This window comes from Pyrgilauda ruficollis, unplaced genomic scaffold (genome assembly GCF_017590135.1).
Source record: "Pyrgilauda ruficollis isolate IOZ18807 unplaced genomic scaffold, ASM1759013v1 scaffold35, whole genome shotgun sequence".
NCBI classification, from domain to species: domain Eukaryota; kingdom Metazoa; phylum Chordata; class Aves; order Passeriformes; family Passeridae; genus Pyrgilauda; species Pyrgilauda ruficollis.
The window spans coordinates 5466222-5489473 of record NW_024524934.1 but is presented as its reverse complement, the minus strand read 5'-3'; the positions used below and the strand labels follow the sequence as shown (position 1 = coordinate 5489473).

At 42.0% G+C, this 23252-nt stretch overlaps 1 protein-coding gene across 1 annotated transcript in view; it reads left to right on the top strand.

The window, feature by feature from the left end:
* Positions 1-16176, top strand: part of GFOD1 (glucose-fructose oxidoreductase domain containing 1) — a 71486-nt gene extending 55310 nt beyond the window's left edge. The window contains exon 2 of the mRNA XM_041475371.1: positions 8764-16176. Within this exon, the coding sequence (XP_041331305.1) occupies positions 8764-9683 (920 nt within the window). The 3' untranslated portion in view covers positions 9684-16176. The remainder of the gene's footprint in view (positions 1-8763) is intronic.
* The last annotated feature ends 7076 nt before the right edge of the window (positions 16177-23252 follow it).

Here is a 23252-nt window from a genome sequence, read left to right as displayed (position 1 = left end):
ATGACATGCTAGGTGGGCTATAAACAAGGAATCAAGCTCTAGCCTGTGTTAGGAAAGGGTTAGAGAATTTTGCTTTGCCTTGCAAAATGTGCTGTCATATACAGGAGTGCAGGTCTCGCTTGCTTGGCTTGCTCTTAAGCACATTGCCCATGGATTGAGTGATACAGAAACTTTATAGTGCCAAATCAAAGGCCCCAGCTTGCCAAAGTAACAGAATAAACACTCAGAAATTTATAAGGACTTATTAGGAAAGTTACCTTCAAGTCAGCACATGTGATCTTTGCAGAAGAGGTTCTATATCATGGAATCTTAGAATACCTCAAGTTGAAAGGGACCCATAAGGAACATTGAGTCCAAATCCTTGCTCCTTGCCGGACTACCTGAAACTTTCCTATGAAGCAAATGTGAGTCCAGTGTCAAGCATGGAAGAAATGCCATCTATTTCAAATGCCAGGAACACTGCTACAGCAACATTTATATCTGCTGTAATGTATGCACAGACATGGCCCCAGTCCATAACCCTAATGACTACCTCCATGCAAATAAAATTAATGTAATATTAGCACATAATGAAAATTGATATAATCATTACAGTCTTCTCTCATCCTGATGAACTGTCTGGTTCTGCTTAGGTGGCACTTTCTTACCTGCAGGCATCATTATAATCTTTTTTGAGTCAGCAGGGGTATTTTCCCAGCCTAGGCACCATATCTCAGGAGCTATGTACAAAAGAACCCAGAATAACTTTTTTTCCCTTTCTTTTTTTTTTTTGCAAGAAAAGCAGTTCCTTGTTTTTCTGTTTGTTGGAAGGGGTTTACAGACTGCTAGCCCCACTGCAATCACTGGTGTGAGCTCCCAGCTCATGGCAACCCTCTTACCTCTGGAGCCTGACTGCAGTTGTGGCACTGCACGTGTGGGCTGCGTGTGTCTCATTAGTGAGTGACACCTACACTGTCACTGGAGATGATGCTCATAAGTCACCTGCAGCAAGGTGGCCTTGCAGGTTTACATCTCATCATGCACACAGTTGCTTAAGTGAAGTTTGGTTTAGCCTGTGATTACAGGGCAGCCAAGGCAGGGACACTCACAAACAGCTTTTCTTCCCCAGTGTATTTGAATGTTTAAGTTTTGTTTTCAAAGGAGTTGTGTGAAATTATATCAGTGAGGATAAAACAGCCTAAAAACTGGAATCAGTGTGATGGACCAAAGCTATAAATGAACTGAGGCCGTGCTTTAGGGGTGTACAGTTCAGGTATGTCTGTTTTTACTGTAGAGATATTTCTCATCCAATATTTGTGAAGTGCAATTTGTCCCAGTTGACTGTAGAATTTAACAGTGCATATGTTCTTTAACTTGATAATAGTTTGATGCAGAAGAAGAGGTGTAGAGTTTGTAAAATCTGTGTAAACCATTGGTTTGCTGGGGCCAAATGAGCTGTTGCTCATCAGCAGGGCAGTGTATTACTGCCTGTGTGCATTCGCTGTCTGTTCCAGTCGCAAAGGAAAACACGTTCCTTCAGTCACTGTTATTTTCCTTCACACTTACAGCGGACTAGGAATACACACATGGCCTGTTAATACAAATCAGACTGTGAGCTGTGATTCACTATGTTGTAGTAATTTGATTTTTTTGCAACAGATATGCATATCTGTGGTTAACAAAGATTGTCTTGGCCAATGTTAGAGCTGTGACTAAAGCCAATCTTGTTAGGCATTCATCATCCAGATTTATTTCCTTGTCAAAAGGTTTCTTAAATAAGGCTTCTTCGAAGAAACATTGTCATGCTATCAATTTTCCTTGGCAGATATACTGATTGAAATAAATGTATTTTTTCATGCCACTCAAGAACTGAATGAAAGATCATGCACCGAATACAATAAATGTAACTGTTGTTTTTATTGTTACTATGATCATTACTATATCACAAGATTGATGGCAGCAGCATCTCATAAGAGCAGAGACACATCTACATATTAATAAAAATCCTACTCCCATGTGAAAAGGTTTTCAAATCACCTGGGTGATTGTTTTTTTGAGATGACCCAGACATCATTCCTCATTTCCCAGAACGGAGCAGCCTTCTATCCAGTTTTCCACTCTTCCTGCATATATATTATTTTGTGAGGGATTCAAAAGCTTTTAACCACTGTGCAGTATGTGATTCACACATCTCCACATGTAATGCATCAGAAAATAGTATCAGCCCCATAGAATAGCCTGTCCCAATATTGCATTTCTCTAGGCTAATGTACTGTTGGGCAACAGGTTCATTCATTATCATACTTTAACACAGATACTTTTTCTTAATTGTCCCTTCTTCCTGTCCAGTCTTTGGGTAGAGAAGGGTGCTGAATTTTCTCTGAAATCTATTTCTTTCTCCTCCATTATTTCTTTCTTTTGCAGAAAAGATGCTAGCAGAGTGTACAAAAAATTGGACTGAAGGTGATCCTTTCAGGATAAGCCTCCAAAGAGTGGGGATGTACCCTGATACCATTAGGGCTGGCTGTGTAGCTCCTGGAGTGGCAGGAGCACCTCTGGGTTTTTGCACCAGCCCCTTGCAGTGCCTTTCTTTCCACCTTGGGAATGTTTTTACTTCCAGCTCCCTCTCCTTTCCCTTTCTTCATTTACTCAGCCACCTTCCTGCTTTTCTCAACTGGATTTCTGCTGATGCTTGCTCATCTGGAGTGACTGCAGTGGCCGCCTTGGATTCCCTAGGGAGCCCCTGGAGGGAAGAAGGACTATGCGTCTTCCTCATGCCCATTTTGTCAGTCCCTTTCCATTGCTCCAACATGCAGATGGGCTTTGTATCAATAAGCACGATATCCCTCCTGTCCTTACAGCAGTTTTGTGTCAACAGAGCCAAAATGAAGGCAGCACTTTTTGCAAAGATGCCTGTTTGGAAGCTGTGCCTGGGGTCTCGGCATTGCCTGCTCCTGACAGACAGGGACCATGGTAGCCTTGTAGTCATCAACTGCAGCTAAGGGAGGAAGGATGCCTTTGCAGAGCTCTAGTAAAGAGAGGGCACTGCTCTCCAAATAATACTGCAGTGACTGAGGAGCAGATCAGAGAACTGTGATTTATAGTGCCAGAGGTTTATGGCTCTCTGTGCATGTAGCAGGCTAAACTGGCTGTATCACTGCTTATCTCTGAGCCACCCCAGCTATCTAAACTTAAAATGAGTGGCTGTATGAGCTTCTTGTTTTGAATTCTATGTCTGTGTACAATTTCCAAAGAGATGGTCTCAGTTCGTGTCTCTCAGATCTGCTAGAAATATCAAATAGTACCAAATGGTTGGCTCCAGCTTTATACAAAAGGGACCATGACTGTGTGGTTATCATGAAGACACTTTTGAAACAGAAGAAATATTGTCACCTTCTTTTAGGTCTGTGTGTCTCCTTTGTAGTCAATGGCTCAGTATGATTACAGCTCAGATCTCTTAAATAGTCTTCTGGATTTTCCAGGGAGTGATGAACTTAGAAAGAAAAGAGAACTTCATTACCAGCCTCTGATTTTCTTCAGACTGTTTAAATGTTTTGAATGAGTTGATAAGATAACTGAGAAAGTTTTTTACAGGTCCTGGCAAAATTAAGCCTCCAAATGTTGTATTTTTTGCAAATTCCAAAGAAAGGGATAGAAGGGAATGGTTCAAATAACTGTGAGGATTTCCGAGGTCATTGTTATGTAAAATACACAGCTCTCTCTACTGATACACAGTTGGTAGCAAAGATCAGTTTGACTGTAGGGAACTGCAGGCTGGCTCCAGGTGCCTTACTTAATTTCTAAGATGGTTTCTGTGCACAACCCCAGAGCTGACAATGTGTGTACATGTGTGCAGAAGAACAAAATGCTGGGTATCAATTATTTAAATGAAAAGTAGTGTATTTTGATTTAGGCCATTTATTTTGACCATGGTTTCTGATAAACTCCCAGGGAAAGGTCTTCCTCTGATTGTGCATAGGATCCAAAGGCAGCAGGAGCAGCTGCAATGGTGAAAATCTGAGAAGAAAAACTTGCCCATATTTATTTATTGTATGCTTATTAATGATAGTGTAGATTGTTATCATTTGGAATATAGTTTTGTTTAGTTTATTTAAAAAAAATGTTTGAAAAACATACTATAATAAGTCATCCATTTGAAATAACCTGGTAAGGGTGCTCTTTTCACCACTCCAGTATTTTCTGAAACCCTCAGACTGTCCTTTGAATGTTGACAGTTCCTCTTTGCTTTTAGAAAGATTTTATTGCTTTTTTTTTTCTGATGACGAATTTAGCTCAGTTCACCAAAACCCTATTTTTTATTTCTCTCTCTCTCACTCCCCCATCCTGACAAACAGCAATAGGTAGCAATTGCTAACTAATGAATCTTTCTTGTGCCACTGAAGGATTTGATTATATGCTCAGACTCCAAATAGAGCCCTTTTTGATTTTCTTGTGAATAGGAAGAAGAGAAAATATTGTATTGGGGCCTCATGTTTTAAGCAGAACATACAGAGAACTAGTCTTACTTCAGTTCAGAGACAGACAATTGTTTTTTTTAATTAGTTGGAGGTTTTTATATGTGAAAATATTTCTCTCCTTATTTGAAACAATCACAGCAGATGGGGAAAAAAAGCTGATATTGAAGGTTTCAGATGCCTGTGCTGGTTACAGCCATTCTACCTTTCCTGTGCTGTGAGTTCTGCTTGTTTTCAGCTGTGCAGCAGAGGGATGATACAGGGACAAAGAAACTTGGCTGCTGGTAGCCAAGCAGCTTGAAAGGTGCTTCGTCTGTAAAATGAAGAGATGCAAATTCCAGGAACTGCAGCATCAGTAGTTAAATTTTTACTGTAGTTCCTCACTCTTTCCCTACACTTACATGGAAAAAAATGTAAATACTACTGCCCTGGACTCTATCTACTCGCCACTCGCTTCTGGGCTTATCTCCAATTCACATGGACTTCCCTTTTTTTAAATGAAGATTGAGGATTGCAAATAAATCACATGGCTTCCTGACAGAATTAAATACTGTTAGGTGGGTGACAAGCCATTAGAGCATGGTTATGATTTGACTTTCCAACAGAAAGTGCTAGAGAGATCTTCACTTGAATGGTAGCACAGACAATTTTTTTCTAATTGCTCAGCTGCTTCTATAGAGCCGGTTAGACATCTGCTTCGGAGAAGAAGATCAGTGTTCTTTAATAACCTTCTGGTAGACTGGTACCAAAGTTAAGGTTTGGCTTGAGGGATGTTCTTTATGAGCCTTGGTAGGAGATGTGTTCCCCACCTTCAGCTTTGGACTTGGCCTGGCCAGGAGTGAGCCTTCCCCAATGCTGGCACCACTCTCTAGAGCAGAGCCAAGCTGGGAGGCTGGAGTGAAGCCTGTGTGGAGCCCTCAAAAAGATTAACATGTATTTAAAATATTTGTCTTTGTCATTTTACCTGAGAAGTCAAGAAATCAATGCTCATTAGTTGCCTGGTTAAGAACAGTAGCACTGTATACCAGATTTCTTGATGCTGATGGAAGGGGTGTGTATTCTTTCATAGTTTGAGATTTATCCAACTATGGTGCTTATCAGCATAGACAGATATATTTCACTTTCTTGCTGAAACAAGCTGGCTGCATTTCCCTGCTTTTATGTAATTAATGAAGTTTTTGCTGTCTGTTGTGGTGCGATTTTCAAAGACATGTGAAACAGCAAAACATGCTGGTAGAATGACAAACAGTAACAATTCATCCTTTCTTAGAGTCTTGTCCAAAAGTGGAGAGGATTAGTCCACAGCCCCAGACTAGAGGAGAAGGGGGTCAGTTCCCAGAGAAGCCCCCTGCAGCACCTGCAGTCAGAGCATGCCATTCCATGGGACTTAGTGTTGGGAAGGGAGATTTTCCTTGCACACTGCTCTCTGTTCTGCCTGATGCTGCTATAGAGAATGGCTCAAAGGGAAGGTGCTTTTTCTTCCTTCTCCTTTTGAGAAGGGAGTGGAGGGAAGAGAGCAGAAAAATGTTGTTTTGATCCGCTTTTTTCTCATTCTGGTTGCATAAACACACCAGAGTATTTCTCTAAATTGAATTAAGCAAACCTTTCATGTTCTCTCCCTACTTCCAGAAAGCTAATGTGGCTGCTTGCAGATTTGCAGCTACAGAGGAGACAAAGATCTGTACTGCACACAGACTCAAGTGCTGAGCAGTGTTATGCTGAAAGAGCTGCACAAGCTTTAATAGCATATAAAATGTTTCTGGGCATCAAGCAATAATCTGTTTAAATCCCTGACAGGGATGAGAGAACAGCACGTATTATCAGCATATGCACAGAGACAGAAAGTCTCTCAGAACATTTGCATTTTGGATTTGCTGAAATTAGGAGGTTTCAACCTTTCCAAAAAGGTTGAAATGGTGGAAGGAGTAATTTTAAGACTTCAATTTCTCCCTGTCCCCTTATAAATATTTAGGGCTCTTCTCTTTCCTCTGCACATGTGCCTGGGTTACACTGATCCCACTGGCAATTTCTTTCGAATGTATGGAATGTAAAAACCCATAGGCTTCTCTTTCATATTAATAATCATAATTTCATACTCAGATGTTGACAATCCCAAGTATTCCTTGCCCCACATGGTGAAGGACTGACCCCCACCATGCATGGTATGGAACACTCAGCAAAAAGATTGTCCCCAGGCTTCAATTGCTCATGAATACAGATCCTTTTCCTAGCAAGCACATGTGTGGAGCTGCATATCTTGAGACAGTGCTGGGACAGACCTCAGATAAAATGTGGCAGGCGTCTGTGAGGCAGAATGATGCAAGCTGAACTGGAGCAGAATGTGATGCTTTTGTGGATCAGTGGTGAGCAGGTCAGATAATGAGGTAGTATATATTGGTTCTTTGTGGAGAAAATTGCTATATCAGGAAGGTTTGACTCTAGGGATGTTTTCTCTATGATTTCCCATATTTTGGTAACCAATCTGCCAGACTAAAATCTCTCTGCAAAGAGTCTGTGTAACTCAAGGACTATTACATTAGTGATTTGTATCAAGTGGCATAGCTGGAGCTGCCAGTTAGAGGATACAGGGCAGGTGGATGAATGCTTTCTCCAATATCAAACAGATGCAGCAAAAAATTATTCAGGGGCAGGAAAAGAAGTCTATTAGTTGACATTATTGAAAATGTCAACTCAGTCAGCAATAGCTATCTGTAAAGATGAGAGAGAAAAGTAAGAAGAGAAGACTATGGCCACTGAAAAGAAGATTCTTGCCTAATTTAAGAGGAAAAATGAGTATGTCTCTACTTATCTGATTAAGGAGAAGGTAAACAGTAGCAAGTTGAAGAAAGATCTTTCCCTTTTTGTCTGTTAACTGGATGTGACTGCCACTTCAGCAATGACAGCCCTCCCTCCTTCCAGTTTCAGCTACTCAAATAGCAGCAGACAAAGACTGGGAATAGGTAGTGTGGATAAGCTGGTTATTGAAGGTTTGGACTGTGACCCTCTTCTTCTTCCAGTCAGGCTGTTAAATATTCATGTAAGTGGGCTCAGATAGATCCCTGCCATCTGTCTGTACTTACATGACTTCATCCAAACAGCTCCAAAACATGTAAAATTTTATACTCGGAACAGCTCTTAAAAGAAAAAGAGATTTGTTTAAAACTACCTGAAGGGAACAGGAATAAAAATACAATGTGATTTAGCAAGTAAATTTATTCATGTGGACTCCATCAGCAAGATCTCAAATTCAGCTCTTTTAAGAGCCAGGCCCAGCTGTAGCCCAAGGCTCTCCAGGTAAAGGTCATATTTAGTGTCATAGTTTATATCCAAAGTGTTCCACAGCTCACCTGCTTCTTGATCATTAAGCATAAAAACGTCTGTGTGCAACTAAGAGGAAACTGGAGATTCTGTCACTATATGTGTGTGTGGGTACAGAATGAAAGTGTTTGAGGAGAAGAAATCAGTAATAAACCCATTATTTAGCCTGCACTGCATTCAGTTGCACACCTTGATGACCAGATAAAAGGGGACTGTCATGCAAGCTTCAGTAAACAGTGTGCCATATGGGCAATTCCTCGAGGGAACAGATTGTCACAGCTACATTTGACCTGTTTTAGAGCAGTCATGACTCTCCCTTGGCACCATGGATGTGCTGCTGACATTTCAGCAGAACTGCTTCAAAAAACCCTTGAGTGCCACTGTCAGAATAGTGGGGCATTTTATGTGTGAGAAGCAATTTCTTCATTTTAAATTAAGCAGCAAGCCCAGTGCTTCTCCCCTCAGAGCCTCTTAAAACAGTCTGAGCAGGAAAGAATACTGAGACAAGAATACAAGACAAAGCCAGGCTTTTCAGTGTACCTGTGTTAAGTTACTGAATACATGCACTTGTGTTATTCATACCCTTCAGGGATTTGAATCTGAACCTCAGATTCAGCTCACAGAAACCCCTGCATGGGCTGCTTGTCACAGAAGAGATGTCTGTGAGATGGCTGAGGTGGGTGATTGGTTTCATACCTGCTCCCAGAAGGGAGCTTACTTTTTTCTGTTCAGGCTCTCACCTTTGAGCTCTTTTTAGACAGGAGTGCATTTTGAAAATAAAAAGGAACACATTTTCATTGTGGTGCTTAAAAAATTCTTACATGTCTTTTGGAAGCATGCCAGAGTGGGTCTTTGTGCCTTGAAAACATTTCAATATGGTGTTATTCTTTTAAGGTCTTTCTCCTTGGCTTAGTCTTTAAGAATAGCCTTGAGGCTTTCAGCTTACTCCATTGATAAAACTTTATTAATGATTATTTTTTCACCATTTCAGGCATTGGGAAAAATGTCATCTGTGACCGAACGGCAACTCCCCTGGATGCCTTCAGGATGATGACTGCGGCTCATTATTACCCAAAGCTCATGAGCATCATGGGGAATGTTTTGCGCTTCCTGCCTGCTTTTGTGAAGATGAAGCAGCTGATCCAGGAGGGTTACGTGGGGGAGCTGCTGGTGTGCGAGGTGCAGGTCCACAGCGGGAGCCTGCTGGGCAAGAAGTACAACTGGAGCTGTGATGACCTGATGGGAGGCGGGGGCTTGCACTCGGTCGGCACCTACATCATCGACCTGCTGACCTTCCTCACCAGCCAGAAGGCCGTGAAGGTGCACGGGTTGCTCAAGACCTTTGTGAAGCAGACGGACCACATCAAGGGCATCCGGCAGATCACCAGCGATGACTTCTGCACGTTTCAGATGGTCCTGGAAGGGGGAGTGTGCTGCACGGTGACGCTCAACTTCAACATCCCGGGGGAGTTCAAACAGGACATCATCGTGGTGGGCTCGGCGGGACGGCTCATTGTGATAGGCACCGACCTCTACGGACAGAGCAACAGCTCTCCTCAGCGGGAGCTCCTGCTGAAGGACTCCACGCCAGTCAGCAACTCCTTGCTTCCAGAGAAAGCCTTCAGTGACATCCCATCCCCCTACCTGCGGGGCACCATTAAGATGGTCCAGGCTGTCCGGCAGGCCTTTGAGGACCAGGACGACAGGAGGACCTGGGACGGGAGGCCCCTTACGATGGCTGCCACTTTTGACGACTGTCTGTACGCCCTGTGTGTGGTGGACACCATTAAAAAGTCAAACCAGCTGGGGGAGTGGCAGAACATTTCAATCATGACTGAGGAGCCAGAACTGAGCCCGGCATACTTGATCAGTGAAGCCATGCGGAAGAGCAGGATGTCTCTGTACTGCTAGCTCCTCTGAGCTCCTAGGAATGAACAGGAACCAGACAGCTCTTGAAGGAGATGGTAATTCAGCCCCTGTGAAGGGCTTGGGTATCTTAGATGAGGATTGCAGGAGAAGGAAATACAGTGTCTGGATCAATTAAATCTGTTGGCAGCTAAATGCCAAACTGATGTGGTCCTTCAAAATGCCCAAAACAGACAGGAGACTTAAGAGCTGATAAATTTAACTGTTTTAATAACAGTATTAGCTTGCTGATTGCAAAGATATATCACAGACTCATCCCCTGCTTGCAGGTGCTTTAGATTATCCAATTGTGTTTACTGTGAAAGGTTGGGAAGATCCCTTTAGATTTTCCTTACCTACCAGAGGGCTGTGAAGGTACTGTCATGTCGTTAAATTTTCTGTAGTGTCTGACATGAATGGTTCCTACCATGACAGCTGACACCACCATGTTGTATTACTACACCTCCAACCAACACACAGAATAACAGGACTTGATGTGAAAGTGTTGCAGGATTCAGAAATCTTGGCAGTTCACTTTTCATACAGCCTGTTAGGAGCTTCTTTGTGTTGTTTTTTGATTTGTTTGGTTTTGGTTTTTTGTTTTGTTAGGGTTTTTTTGAAGCACAATTAAATAGGAAAATGTGTGGCTTTTAAAACAAAGCAGTCCTCAACCACAGTGCATATGCCCGGGTATTTGGGGAGGGAGGATCTTCTGTGAGCTCCTGGTAAGTGTCAGTGTTATGGGTTTTCCGATTAAAATGGGTGATGGAAAACCTTTATGGATGGCAGGTGGCACGGCCCAGTAATGATAATGGGGTTTCTTATACAGCCGAACTCAGGCTAGTCTTACAAAGATTTGCACAAAATTTCCTGTGTTTGGGACTGACTTTTGAGTGAATTCATCATGCATTTTGGTTTTAGGTGGGAAATACTAGGAATGTAACCCAAAACCCTACAATGTTTAGATGAACGGTGTTCTTTCAAACCACTGTGAACTCACACTTGAGAGATGCACACCAACAAGTAATTTCACATCCCTCAACCCAGAAGTGCTCACCTCCACCAAGTGGTAAGTGTGAGTGAAAAACAAAAGAGATGAGAAAATTTCCCATCTATTTACAAGGAAAAAAAATTACATAGGACCCCCAGCCTTTTCACCTCCTTAAAGTGGCCAGCTGCTGGTACTATGTTAATCATTCCCTGTCACCAGTACAGGGGTGGACAAACTCTTTTGCTATGTTTGTCCTGTTCTTCTTATTAATATTTTAGATTGCAGTCTTGAAATAATTATTCTTTTGAGAATATCTTCTTGAAAGAATATAATGAAAAGGCACATGATTTATCCCAGTAAATAGGGATACTGTTTTTCTGTTTTAAGCTGCTCCAGTGCTGATGTGTTTACAGCGCTAGGTCTTTAGATAGTAAAAAAGTAGAACACAAGCATATAGCACTAAATCATATTAAACTTGAGAAAAACCTTTTCAGGGTTTTTTGTTAATTTTGACTAGGGGAAGTAAGAGAACATTGGGGCGAGCAGTATATATAAAGAGAAAATACATTTTTGAAGAGGCGGGCATCAATAGTGTTGTTCATCTTATCTGGCTTTAGTCAGCTCAGATCAGCAAAAACACTGCAGTCAATACAGAGAGAGCTCTCCAAAGGCTGACTCAGTTCACCCTAGCATTAATATAGAAAGAGGTGCCCACTGGAAATGCCTGTCTTCCTCCTTTGCAGAGAATTTTGGCTTCTAAATTTTGGTGTGGCTGAAGTTAGGAAACTTGTCTCCCAGCCCAAAATTATTCATGTGTGCTTAATATTTCAAGAGCATATATATGACCTTTCGTGAAATAGTCCCCGAAGTGTGGTAGTGTGACTGATGAAGGAATAATGTAACACTGCAAAACCGCACCCAAGGGGAGAATTGTTTCTATCCATGTTGTTCTGCCAGTTCTAGCAACTCTCTCTGGGGCTGTTTCAGCTAAAACCTCGGGCAAGGCTTCATCATTCTTTCTTGGAAGCAGCCCTTGACAAGTTTGGTTGTTTTTCTTTAAAATGGGTTCCTCTGAGAATTCTAGAGGTAGTATCTGTGCCAATAGGAATTTCCCATTTCAACTGTCACGTTATATACCATGCTATCCAGTTCCTGCCCTGAAAAGTAAGTAACACAGAAGAGAGAATTTGATAAAGAAATCACTGTCTCATGAAAAATAGAATTACCCCCAAGGGGATCAAGAGAGTTTTCATACGGTGAAGCAAAAACCATTTACTGAAAAGAGTGGCTAGTCATGAATGCAAGCCTGGTGGATAATTAACCATGTCTAGTTAAACATCATCCAAAAGTGGAACCAAACATGGACCAAAATGTTTGTGAATCTTGCTTCTCAGTGGTTTGGTGATTGTGCTGGAGTTGCTGTTCATGTCTTTGTCCTTCTTTATGGTTTACAAATGTTGGCCGTATTTCCTCTCTGTGTTTTCTTCTTTTCCCTGTCTTTCTGGGTTTTGTGATGCCACTTAGAATTCTTTCCCCTGCCCCTGCAGTGAACAGGTGAGACACAGTGAGTAAGGATACTACTGAGCTCAAACTTTCTGCCCCAGACACAAAGGTTTGGGTGACAGGCATCATCCATCCTCTGTGCAGACCTACTGATGCAGCAGAAAGAAAACCCAATGCTTTGGTTACACAGACATCTGATGCTGCTGTTCGTACTGGCTTGCAAATGGGTTGAATCTTGTATAGCTCCATGTGCTGGCCCAGAGAGAGCAGGGACAGGGTGGGACCTCCTCTTTCTAATACAGAGATGCTACATTTATGTTACCTAACTGGAATGGCAGCAGGAGCTGCATACATTCAGGATTATGCTGCAGTTTTTTCCATTCTCTAGGAGGTGAAGGTGCTGCAGTGTCAAGTGTAAACATACTAAACTTCCACCTGGATTGGAGGATGAAAGAATTGGTGTATTTATTGAATGAGTATTGTTTCAAACAATACAAATTGTTTGTATAGTTTCTGACAAATAGTTTCTTTATAGTCTGGGATTTTTCTTGGCAGCATCCAGGCCTCTGCTCCTTTGGTACAGTTGAAAGTACATTGAATTTGCCCTAAATAGCCTCTGGAGTTCAAGCTGGGTTTAGGAATTTGGGCAGCAGATAGCAGAGATGTACTTGATTGAACTCAGAAGCAGTACCATCCCAGGAAACATGTATTTGGAATTGCACTTTTAATGCTGTGCCACAAGGTTTGAGATGAATGCTGCTAAATTGGTGCAGGTCTAGGAGCCAAACTGCAGCTACTGCTGGAATTTACAGTAGCCCCCAAATGAACTTATTCATACACTAGATAAGAAATTTCATTCCTCTTTCCCAGGACTGCTGTTGGAGAGGCTCTTTCTTTTGCCATCAACCTGTGCACATGGGATACTGATTGTTACGGTCTGTTGCCAAAGACAGAAAGAGCCAAAGGGTGAGCTTTGCTGCTCTGCAGGGCTCTGTTCCAGTGCTGGGACAGTCAGCTGGGAGAGGGTGTCTTGTCTTATTTCCCATTGGAATTGCACTGGGATTCACACCAGGGGTGGAGCAACCCTGCGCTGTGTGACAGCAGGGCACAACTGAACTCCTTAAATGTGCCCAGAGGGAGGGTGGTGATTGTAGGGAGCCCCAGGAAGGTGTTTGCAGGGTGGTACCTCTGTGCCTGCCCTGCAGGGAGGATATGCTGGTGGTGTGGAGGGTGAGGGCTGCACTTCCTGAGCGTGACAGCAGCAACCTTGCTCCACCTCTGTGTATGGGAGCCCAAGAAGGGACCCTGCCCTTGGAGAAGCAGAATCTGTCCCGTACTCCATCTGGACAGGCACATCCTCAGTGCTGATCTCAGTGGAGTCATACATGGAAGTGTAAGAACTCTGCAGGAGCTTGGGCTTTCCTACATCTAGTACCATGCATGTGGTAAATCCATAGTACTTCAGCTGTGTAGTGAGAAAATACCAAGTAGAGACGATGGGACCTTGCCCATGCAGCCAACACAGCAGAGAATTGGGCCATGCCTTGATGAGTTTCAGCTCAGGATGGGCTGCTCTGGAGCTCATCCTTTGCTTTGGCTGGAAGTATGAGAATTCCCTGCCCAGCCAGCATCAGGCAATCAGAGGCACTATCCACTTTGTACTGTGTTCCCTTCTTTTCCATAACTTTCAAAAAAGTGACTGTACAAGTGAACAGCTGTCCTGGAAGTTCAGCCATTCAAAAAAAGGAGGCTTTTCTGCTGCATGTGGTCACAGCACAATGACAATTCAATTTCTTGTTTAGTTTTTTGTCCATACAAATGTGGAATAGACCCAGACAATTTAAAATGACTCATATTCTACCAAGAAAAGGCATATTTTATTTACTGGGTACAGGTAAACATAGTATCTTGATGTTGTTTCTGCAGAGATTCATAATGAGTGATGACAGAACTTGTTGCTGTGAATTTTTTTATTTGACTTTTATTTATGTCCTTCAGCATAAAATATCACTCATTGTGAAGTCTATTCACTGCTAAGTTCTGTATTTACAAGCCAGAGTTGTGGCTTTGTGCACATACTCCACACTGGTTTGGTGTTCCAGTGGCCCAGTGATGTACCCTTAGTATGTATGAAACTCAACACTGGACTTTCGACCTCTGCAGTGATCTCTGGGTATCTGGAGCTAGTTGTGAAATGGCAGGATTATTCAGGACAGCAGTTCCTTTTTGTTGTTGTTGTTGAAGTTGTTACTTGTGGGGGGCAAAGTTTGTAAATTTTAGAGATGAAGTGTGACTGAATAATACTTGGCAGTCTTATCTGCTTTAAAATGTCCTCTTTCTTGAGCTGCTGGGTGAAGTCTGTCCAATAAAAATAATTTCCCCTTAACTCCCCACTTCCATTTGCTCATGAAAAGAAGAAATTTTTAAGTAAATGGGACTACACATAATGCTGCATTCATGAACTGATGTCAAAACCTCATGACTTAATGAGTGTATGAAGCCACAGTCCAAACAAGTAATGTCTTTTTTGAAGCTGCCAGATCGAGGCCTTGGGGTTGGGGAAAGAAGGGTATCGGCACAGGTCAGACTGAAATAGCTTTTATTCAGCATTTTGAATAAAATGAATAAACAGAATGGCTATGGTCAATCCAAAACTGAACACATGTTTGTATAAGGGTATTTATTTGCATTTTAAAATTTATTTTGGGATTGAGTTCCATTTTTAAAGAATGCTGTTTTGAAATGAAAGGTTTTTTAAACCTTTTATTATATTTTGGCATGTGTGAAATTAATTGTTTGGGGCTGGGTGTGGGGGGTTTTTTGTTGTTTTTTTTTTAATCCATACTTTAAAAATCTCATCCATTTGGTTTAAGGATGTTCAGTGAATTCAGTTGCCCTTGGGCAGGTTCAGCTCTGAAGCTGGACCCTCACAGTATCTTACAGTTACCCCACTTTTAACATCTGAATTTGGCCTTCTGAGTTTCCTTTGTGTCTTCTTGTGGCAGTGGGAAAACTTATTCATTCCATGCAGTTGGCAACAGATCATCAAGACACTTTTTGCAGCAATGCCAGCCATTGTCTTTAAAAGCACTTAACTCTATTGACTTGTTTACCTTGGTTATTTATGACCTTCCAGCCATGTGCTGTCCATTATTTGTTTTCCTTTTTTTTTATATCAGCCATTGGACTCACTTCCCTGCCCTCTTTGTTTCTCATTCCATTGCAAACCTGGAGGTGAGCCTCCCTCGTTACCCACTGAGCTCCTGCTCAGTCTGTGTTACACATGGCATTCAGGGTGACTAACTACAACCTGAAGTGACTTCTAATACAGTCCATTACGGGATAGGTGACCACCACAACTGCTTGAGTACGGGGCCAGCCGGGGCAGGAATCAAAGCTCCCTGCTGTGCTGTGCTTCACGAGGAGCAGCACTCACTGTTTCTCTCCTACTGGTTTGCTTTTATTTGATTTTGAAACTGAGAAAATGTTCAGTTTGTTGCTGTGTCAATATTAAGTATATATTTATTGTTTTTCAGACATACATACATATATATAAATGCTATATATATATATAATGTCAACGCATGGACATATGTACAGTAGATATTTTAAAGAGCTATTTATCAAGAAAAGTAAGTGTTATAAGTAAACAGAGTTTATATTTTATATATTATGTAGATAGCAAAAAAAAAAAGTGGTTAAATTATACTAGGACTTTTGGGGGTAGGGTTGGAGAAATGGGCAAGGACTGGTTCTAGCATTTTAAACAGCCAAACTACTTTGTACGGAAGCTGCCTGCTGTGCCTCTCGGCTGCAACATCTGTTTGTTTCTTCTTTTAGAAGATGATGTGCATTGTTACTTTTACATTGCTTGGGGAATGTAGTTAGTTTATTCTCAGCCAACTGGTATGTGCTGCTTAAAACATGGTTTCCTGCTGTTCTGCATACTTGCATTGATGGAATAAAAGGATCTTAACTGGCAAATAAAGATGTAAAAGGTTGTGATCCAGCTGTCTGTGGTCCTTCCCCACACCTGTATATTGGGGGGCATGTGTGTGTGTAATAACCATCACCTCTGCCTGGTTTCAGGCCTCCCTGTTAAGTTCAGCATATCAGAGTAAAACACATGGGCTTTGTGCTTGGAGTGGGGATTTTGATGGAGGGAGAGGAAGAATGAAGTTTAACACTCAAGTAACACTCATTGAAGATTTTATGTATGGCAAAGACTGAACTAGTGCCTGTTGGGGGCATGTGTCTCGAGGGAACAGCTGCTTTTGTTGCCAAAGGATGCAAGTAAGTCCAATGTCACGGCAAAATTGGGACATCCCCCCCCTTGCTGCCTAGAGATCCTTTTTCCTGAATCTTCTCTTTCTTCTGGATCCTTTCACTCCTTTTTTCCACCACAGCCTGGAGATCCTCTTCCTACCTGACCACTGGTACTGTGGAATATTTTTGCTTTCCCATTCCCCAGCTCCCTCCAGTGACTTCTCCATGCTTACCTCCATCCTTGCTCAAATCTGCCAGGAGCTGTCTGCTGGTCTGGTGCTCCTTTTCTCCCCTGTATGTGGGCATATCTGAATTCTTGTAAGGATCTTCTTATTCCAGCCCCTCTGTTGCTGAATAAAACCTCACTTGGGTATGAAGGAGAAGAAATTCTGGGATTTGAGGGAAGATTTACTGCCTCTGTGATTGATGTGTAAAAAGGATAGCGCATTTCCTACATTGCCTTTTAGAGCAGAGCACACAGAAAGACGCTGGATTCTCCTTGCATCAGTGCACACTCCATTCCCAAGCACTATGAGAGTATGTAAATCTGAGGCATAGTCTGTGAAGGGATGGGAAATCATCATCAGTTACAATGCACACTACCCTCAGATCACATAAGCTTGTAAACTGTATATTTTTCATCTATATAAAAATTTACAGAGTTGGTACATTTTTAATAAAATTTACAGTGGGGTTTCGTCACAGAAATGTAAAATGTTAGCAACTTCTATTACTATCACTGGAATTATCATACTGTAAATATGTACTGATATTTATATGCACATAAAATACTCTTTACCAGTTTTAATACACATAATTTTCTTAATCTGAAGAGAAGAAAATCACAAGACAAGGAAGCATCAGTGCCCAGTTCTTCAGGAATTACAGTATAATGTTTGCCTTGTCCTCATGAGGAAATGTGGTATAACCTTGCTCAGGTTTTCAGATCACCATCCCCAGCCATCAGTTAGGCACTGAATTAGAACAGGGCCAAATTTCATGGTATATCCTTTCCCATCAACTTCAGAATAAAACAAGGCCTACTTGTCTTTAAAAGGCTAAAACGTAAAAATCTCTGGAAAACAGCACCTGGGGGAGCAATTACTGTGAAACAGTGTTGGAGGTACAGTGGGGTTATTACTACCGTGTTCCAGTGCACAATATATAACTGTACAGGTAAGTGAAAATGCAAGAGCAAGTAAAAACAAACATTGCACACTAATGAGGCTGCACAAGTGCTAAGATAAACATTTCCAAACCTGTGTCAGCACACTGAGACACTGAAGTATAGATTCATGAACCCAAGTGAAACTTCCGCTTTTAAAACAAACTGCAAAAGCATAGGTGAGGGGGAAGACCTCTTGCCGTTTTCCCTAGTTTTTGAAGAACCAAGGCTTCCACAATTTACCCTGGCCTGTCCTGCTGTTTTCTGGAGCCCCTATTGATTACCAGCTATGCAGTAAAAACAATGGGTGGCTTGTAGCCATAAATATTAATCAGAAGAATGTTAAATGCATTGCATTGTTCTCTTTGGCAACGAAGAGTTTGCTGGGGCAGGGGTTATTAAGACATGCTGCTGTGCCAAAGAGAAGACGCTCTTAATGCCTTTGCTATTTATTCCCCTTGGGCAGGGGAAAGCTGTGGAGGTCTTTTGTGAGGCCAGTGGAAAGCCTGTGTTTCAGAGCTGACACAGGTGATGCCCAGCACAATAGGGCTTTACCCCAGCACAGCTCCAACGGGGTGACACAGCACGGCTCTTCCTAGGGCAGCCTTTTCTGGGATGGAGGCTGGGAGAAGATGCCTCTCTGCTCAATCTGCTGGGGCCCATGTTTCTGTGCTGGTCACACCTTCAGTCACCATGTTCAACATGGAAGGCAGAAATTTCCACCAGGCATCCCCAGCAGGCTGCCCTTGGAGTCACCAGACTTGTCACCTGTCCCATAGCACTGGCCTAGTCCAAGCTAAAACCCATGTTCTGCACATAATGCCTTTTCCAATGTATTTTCCCCTTGGGAGTGCTCCAACTACTGCATTTAGCACCACAAACCTTGGTGGTGTGCACCACATCTTTGCTTTAAAATTAATCATTACAGCTCCACAAACAATTCCTGAGGGGTGAGGGAGGGCTGCTGCCAAGCTCCTACTTGTTCCTGCCTTCCCTAGGCAACCGCACTGGGGAGAATATGTGTGGCCACCTGGTTAACACAGCCATGGATTTAGCTGAAAACTAAAATTGTGAGGTTTTTATTAGGTTAGTTTTCAGGCAAAACAATTCCCTGGTCTGAGTCATTGTCAACAGAAATTTATGCCAAATCGCTCTAATAGCAGAATGTAAATAGAAACCAGTTCTGCTGACTGTCAGAAATGTGCTTTTTTCATCAGATCAAAGAGTTGGTAGAGTAACTACAGAATAATAAACATGTCCAAAATAAAAGCTAATAGAGGAAAAAAATTTACATTCTGCAAGTCCCTACAAAAGGATTTACATGTAAGCAAGTGTTTCTGCAATGGCCCCTCCTACAGGCATGGAGGTGGTGTATATACACATTCTAGAGAAATTCTAGGCTGTTTCACAGCCTTCTCCAGTCTGTTCTAATAACTCTGCCTTTCACAGTTAATCACATCTTGCAGACTAAAGGCTTCTGCAGATTAACAGATCCTATCCAGGCAATGAAAACAGCCTCTAAAAGCAACCAGCATTGTCACTTGTGCAAGTAAGTTTTACATGGTGTTGCAGCCAAACCTGGAGAAGATGAGACCCACTTTTCAGACTTTGAGAAGGCAGAGATAGTTGGAAATGGAAATGGTGCTTGACAGGCTTCTTTACTTTCCCAGTGCTATCCCTAAATTGCTAGATTTTATATTTTAACACTCCTTTTCAGTGGTGCTAGCTATGCATCTTATGGAAGTACCTGTGATGAAAAATGCCTTCCTATTTGTGACAAGCTCTCCAGCTCAAGAAGGAAGGTAATCAGAATGTCAGATAAGGTAATCAGGATCAGGATAAAAAGCAGATTCAGAAGAAACCAGAACTTTCCTGGGCTCTGATGATTGACTCTATTCTGTTAATTATTAAAAACATCCCAAGCATGATTTCTGGCTTAGATCAACTTATATTTGTCTAGATCCTTTCTGTGGCAATGTTAGGAAGTTAGCACACAGCAGACATGATTCCCACTAAGCAAACTGCTTGAAACCACCCTCTTTTTTGGTGATTATGAAATTAAAAATGGGCATTCTGTGCCAATAGGCCTTCGTGGCAGAGGGTGGGCCTCGGTGCTTCTTCTGCTGCTGTGGATGCAGCTGAGTGTTGAGGACTGGCAGAATGGAAGGATGTTGGGATTACGAAACTTGTGTGTTAAGAAATGAGTCTGTCTGTGTTGGAGTGTGAGGAAATGCAGGTATAAACTGTGCTTTTTCAGCACAACATTTTTTTGTTAAAATGGATTATTTTTTCCATTCACTTTTCTATGTCTTTTGCATGCAGTTCTATGGACAGCATAAACAGCTTTCTGGGAGATGTCCTGCCCTTTTGGCTTACAGACCTTGATACCTGGAATTAATTCCTGTGTAGGCCTACTGCAGGACCAGAGCCTCTGTGAAGAAGAAAAGAGTCAGTTGCTGAATTGACAAAGCTCCCAGCCATCCACCCATGTTTGGCACACTTTGTCCGTACGTCCATACTGCTTCACACATATGAAGTGTCTTATTAACAAATCCCCTCAAAGTGAGCTGTTGTGATTATTCTCATTTTGCAGCTGGCAAGGTGAAAGCAGAAGTGAAATTGGTGAGATCACTCTCTAACGATTTTTTTTTTTTTGACTTGTAACTTCTAACCTGTTTTTAAGGCCGATTTTGGTAGGATTTTCCTCCTTTTATGGATGAAGTGGTCAGAACTATTTAGCTTTATAAAATTATTTTTACATTCTTTTCCTTTACTGTGAGGATGGTGAGATACTGGCACAGGTTGCCCAGAGAAGTTGTGGATGCCCCATCCCTGTCACTATGCAAGGCTAGGTTGGATGGGATATGGAGCAACCTGTTCTAGTGTAAGTGTCCCTGCCCATGGCAGGGAGTTGGAATAAAATGGTCTTTAAGGTCCCTTCCAACCCAAACCATTCTATGAGTCTATGATTTTAACACTAGTACTGGAAGATTTGAAATTACAGTTAATATTTCTGTTTATAACAGGATCTCCTTGGCTTCACAAAGAAGGTAGATACCATTACCTTCACTTTGTCTTTTGAAAATTAGAGATGAATGGCAACCCATGCTGCTCAAGGCCATGCAGAACAAGTCTATGGCAGCCATATCCACATCCTGCTGCTTTAATTTCTAGTTCCCTTTAAATAGTTCTCAAACCTAATATAATTCTCATTCATTATAATTAATATAATAAGTAATGGATAATTAATGCCTAATATGCTGTTGCAGCTTGTGAATACCAAATAAGCTGGGGCTGGCTGCACAGTCTGTGTTCAAATTACTCTATTTAGAACAGTGCTAGCAGCACCAAAGCCTACACCAGCAGCTTCACAGCTATGTGAATACATGTCATGCAGTTCCATCTATGGAGAGGAAGGTGAGACTGCACTCTCCATGAATTGATTTTAAAACCAAGCTGATAAAATTAGCACCAGATCCATGTGCTGACCAGAAAATCACTAGAATAACCAATCAGGTAGCACAAAGCTGCACTTCCTGCTATGTTTTGAGAAAGGATGTTATAGCAGTGTATCTGCCTGCACCCTGTAGCTCACAATGCTCAACTTGACAAGGATTTCTGGCCTCAAATGCTTCAGGAAACATTGCTTTCAATTCCCAACAGCAAGTTCTAAATGATAATGGCTGCAAATCATTGCTTGTAGAGGCAGACGACAATCATCCTGGCATAATTCCGAAATTGGTGGGGTAAATTGTCCTGTGATTTTTACAACTTTACATTAAAGCAGGACATTGACAGTACCTCTAAAAAGCACAGGAATGCAGGACTAGAAGGCTGACAGAAAATCACCATCAGTAGAGAGGGGGAGACTATTTTGTCCTGCCACAAAATAAACAGCTGTTCACCATTCCAGTTTTGCAGCTTGTCTTCATATATTAAAACAAGCCTGCGAACCATGACTGATATAATTTCAAGTCATTAATTAGTTGCTGCTCAATCCTTTATGGATGCTCTAGCAAAGCCCTCTGAGCTTCACTGAGATCCAAAGCCTTCTTGTGCACAGGGCTGCCCTCACCCTGGGCAGGCCAGCCTCCTGAAAGAAAATGACTAAGTGACAAAATATTCTTTGGAGGTACAAGTGCTGTGTCTGCTGGGTTGCTTTGGTTGGATCCAATCCTTTCACCCTTCCATCAGTGGTCCCAGTGAAACTGCTGGGTTGGCCTCCTGCCTTTGAGCCTAGGCAGCAGGGTGGAGCTACGAATTTGTTTCTAAGGCCAAACGTGCCGGCAGCTACTTGGGTGCTGTTCTTGGCACAGGTTGTGGCCAAGGAGGGTAGAAATGGGGTACAAAGCTTAATCATAAAATAGTTTGGGTTGGAAGGGACCTGTAAAGCTCATCTAGACCAATTCTCCCACAAAGAGCAGGGACACCTTCGACTAGATCAGGTAACTCAGCTCTCCATCCAACCTGACAATCAGTGTTTTCAGAGATGGGGCATCCACTGTAATCAGGGATACTCGGTTGAGTGAGGAAAACAGAGTCTAATTACCACATGCAGCTTGTGACCTTGAACTGGCTTCTGGGCATGTTTGTGGTACAAAGAGAAACATTGCAAAGACTGAAACCCATTCCTAATTTCTACTTGGTTTTGCATTTTGTTGCAGATACCTGTATATTTTTGCCTCACCTCTAACCATATATAGGGATCATAATAACTATACCTCATCCAAATGCCACGACTCTTGATTAGGCTGCTCAAGATGTCTTATTTAATTTTCCCACTGTCCTTAAACAGACCAGCCTTTGTCTCATTGTCACCTCACTGTCTGTTCTCAATTAAAGAGTAACAAACCTGAGACAATGTTATTTGGAACTGTTTATTAGTTACTGTGTAGTGCCCCAAATGTGCCATGCTCAGTGACAGCACAAAGCATGTGTTTGGTGCTATTTAAAAACTTCAGGCAAAAATGTCAGTCTTAACACAGCTACTAATCAGGTTGGTAGAAGAATAATTAGGGCACAGCTGAGGTTACACAACAAATCAAAGTTATGACTAGAATCCAGAAGACATCATCCTAAAAAAATCGCTAACATAATCTTAAAAAAACCCCATTCTTTACATCTGGAGCAAGCAGCAGCAGTTGGTTATTTCCTTCCTAATTGTCTTGCAGGTTTTGTATATCTTTGCAGACAAAATCATGTCACCTCTGAAGAACACTCTTTCTTTAGCAGGATGAGAAAACACAGAAGTAGGACACATTTGAACTCAGATTTCCAAGTTCAGCCGCTCCTCTTGCTATTTTCAGCCCCTTAAGTCTTCTCCTTGCTGTCATGTGGGGATGCCTGCTCAGGATTACAGGGACAGTGTTTGGTTTGCCTGGAGACAGACTTGCCTGTTGTGCCTCCATGCTAAAATGAAAGGCTGAACTCCCCTTTGATGCCAAACAGCTTTATAATTTTTTTTACCTTGGAGTGTTATATTTTTTCCATCTGACTTCAACAAGGAATTAAGTTGTGAACATTAATAGTGTCAACATTTGCATTCTTCTCTCAGGTAGAATGTAAACAGCAGGTGATGCTGTTTTGGCCAGGAAATGGGACCAAGCTCTTCCACATCTGCCAATCTTCATAATGAAAAGGTTATGTGAAT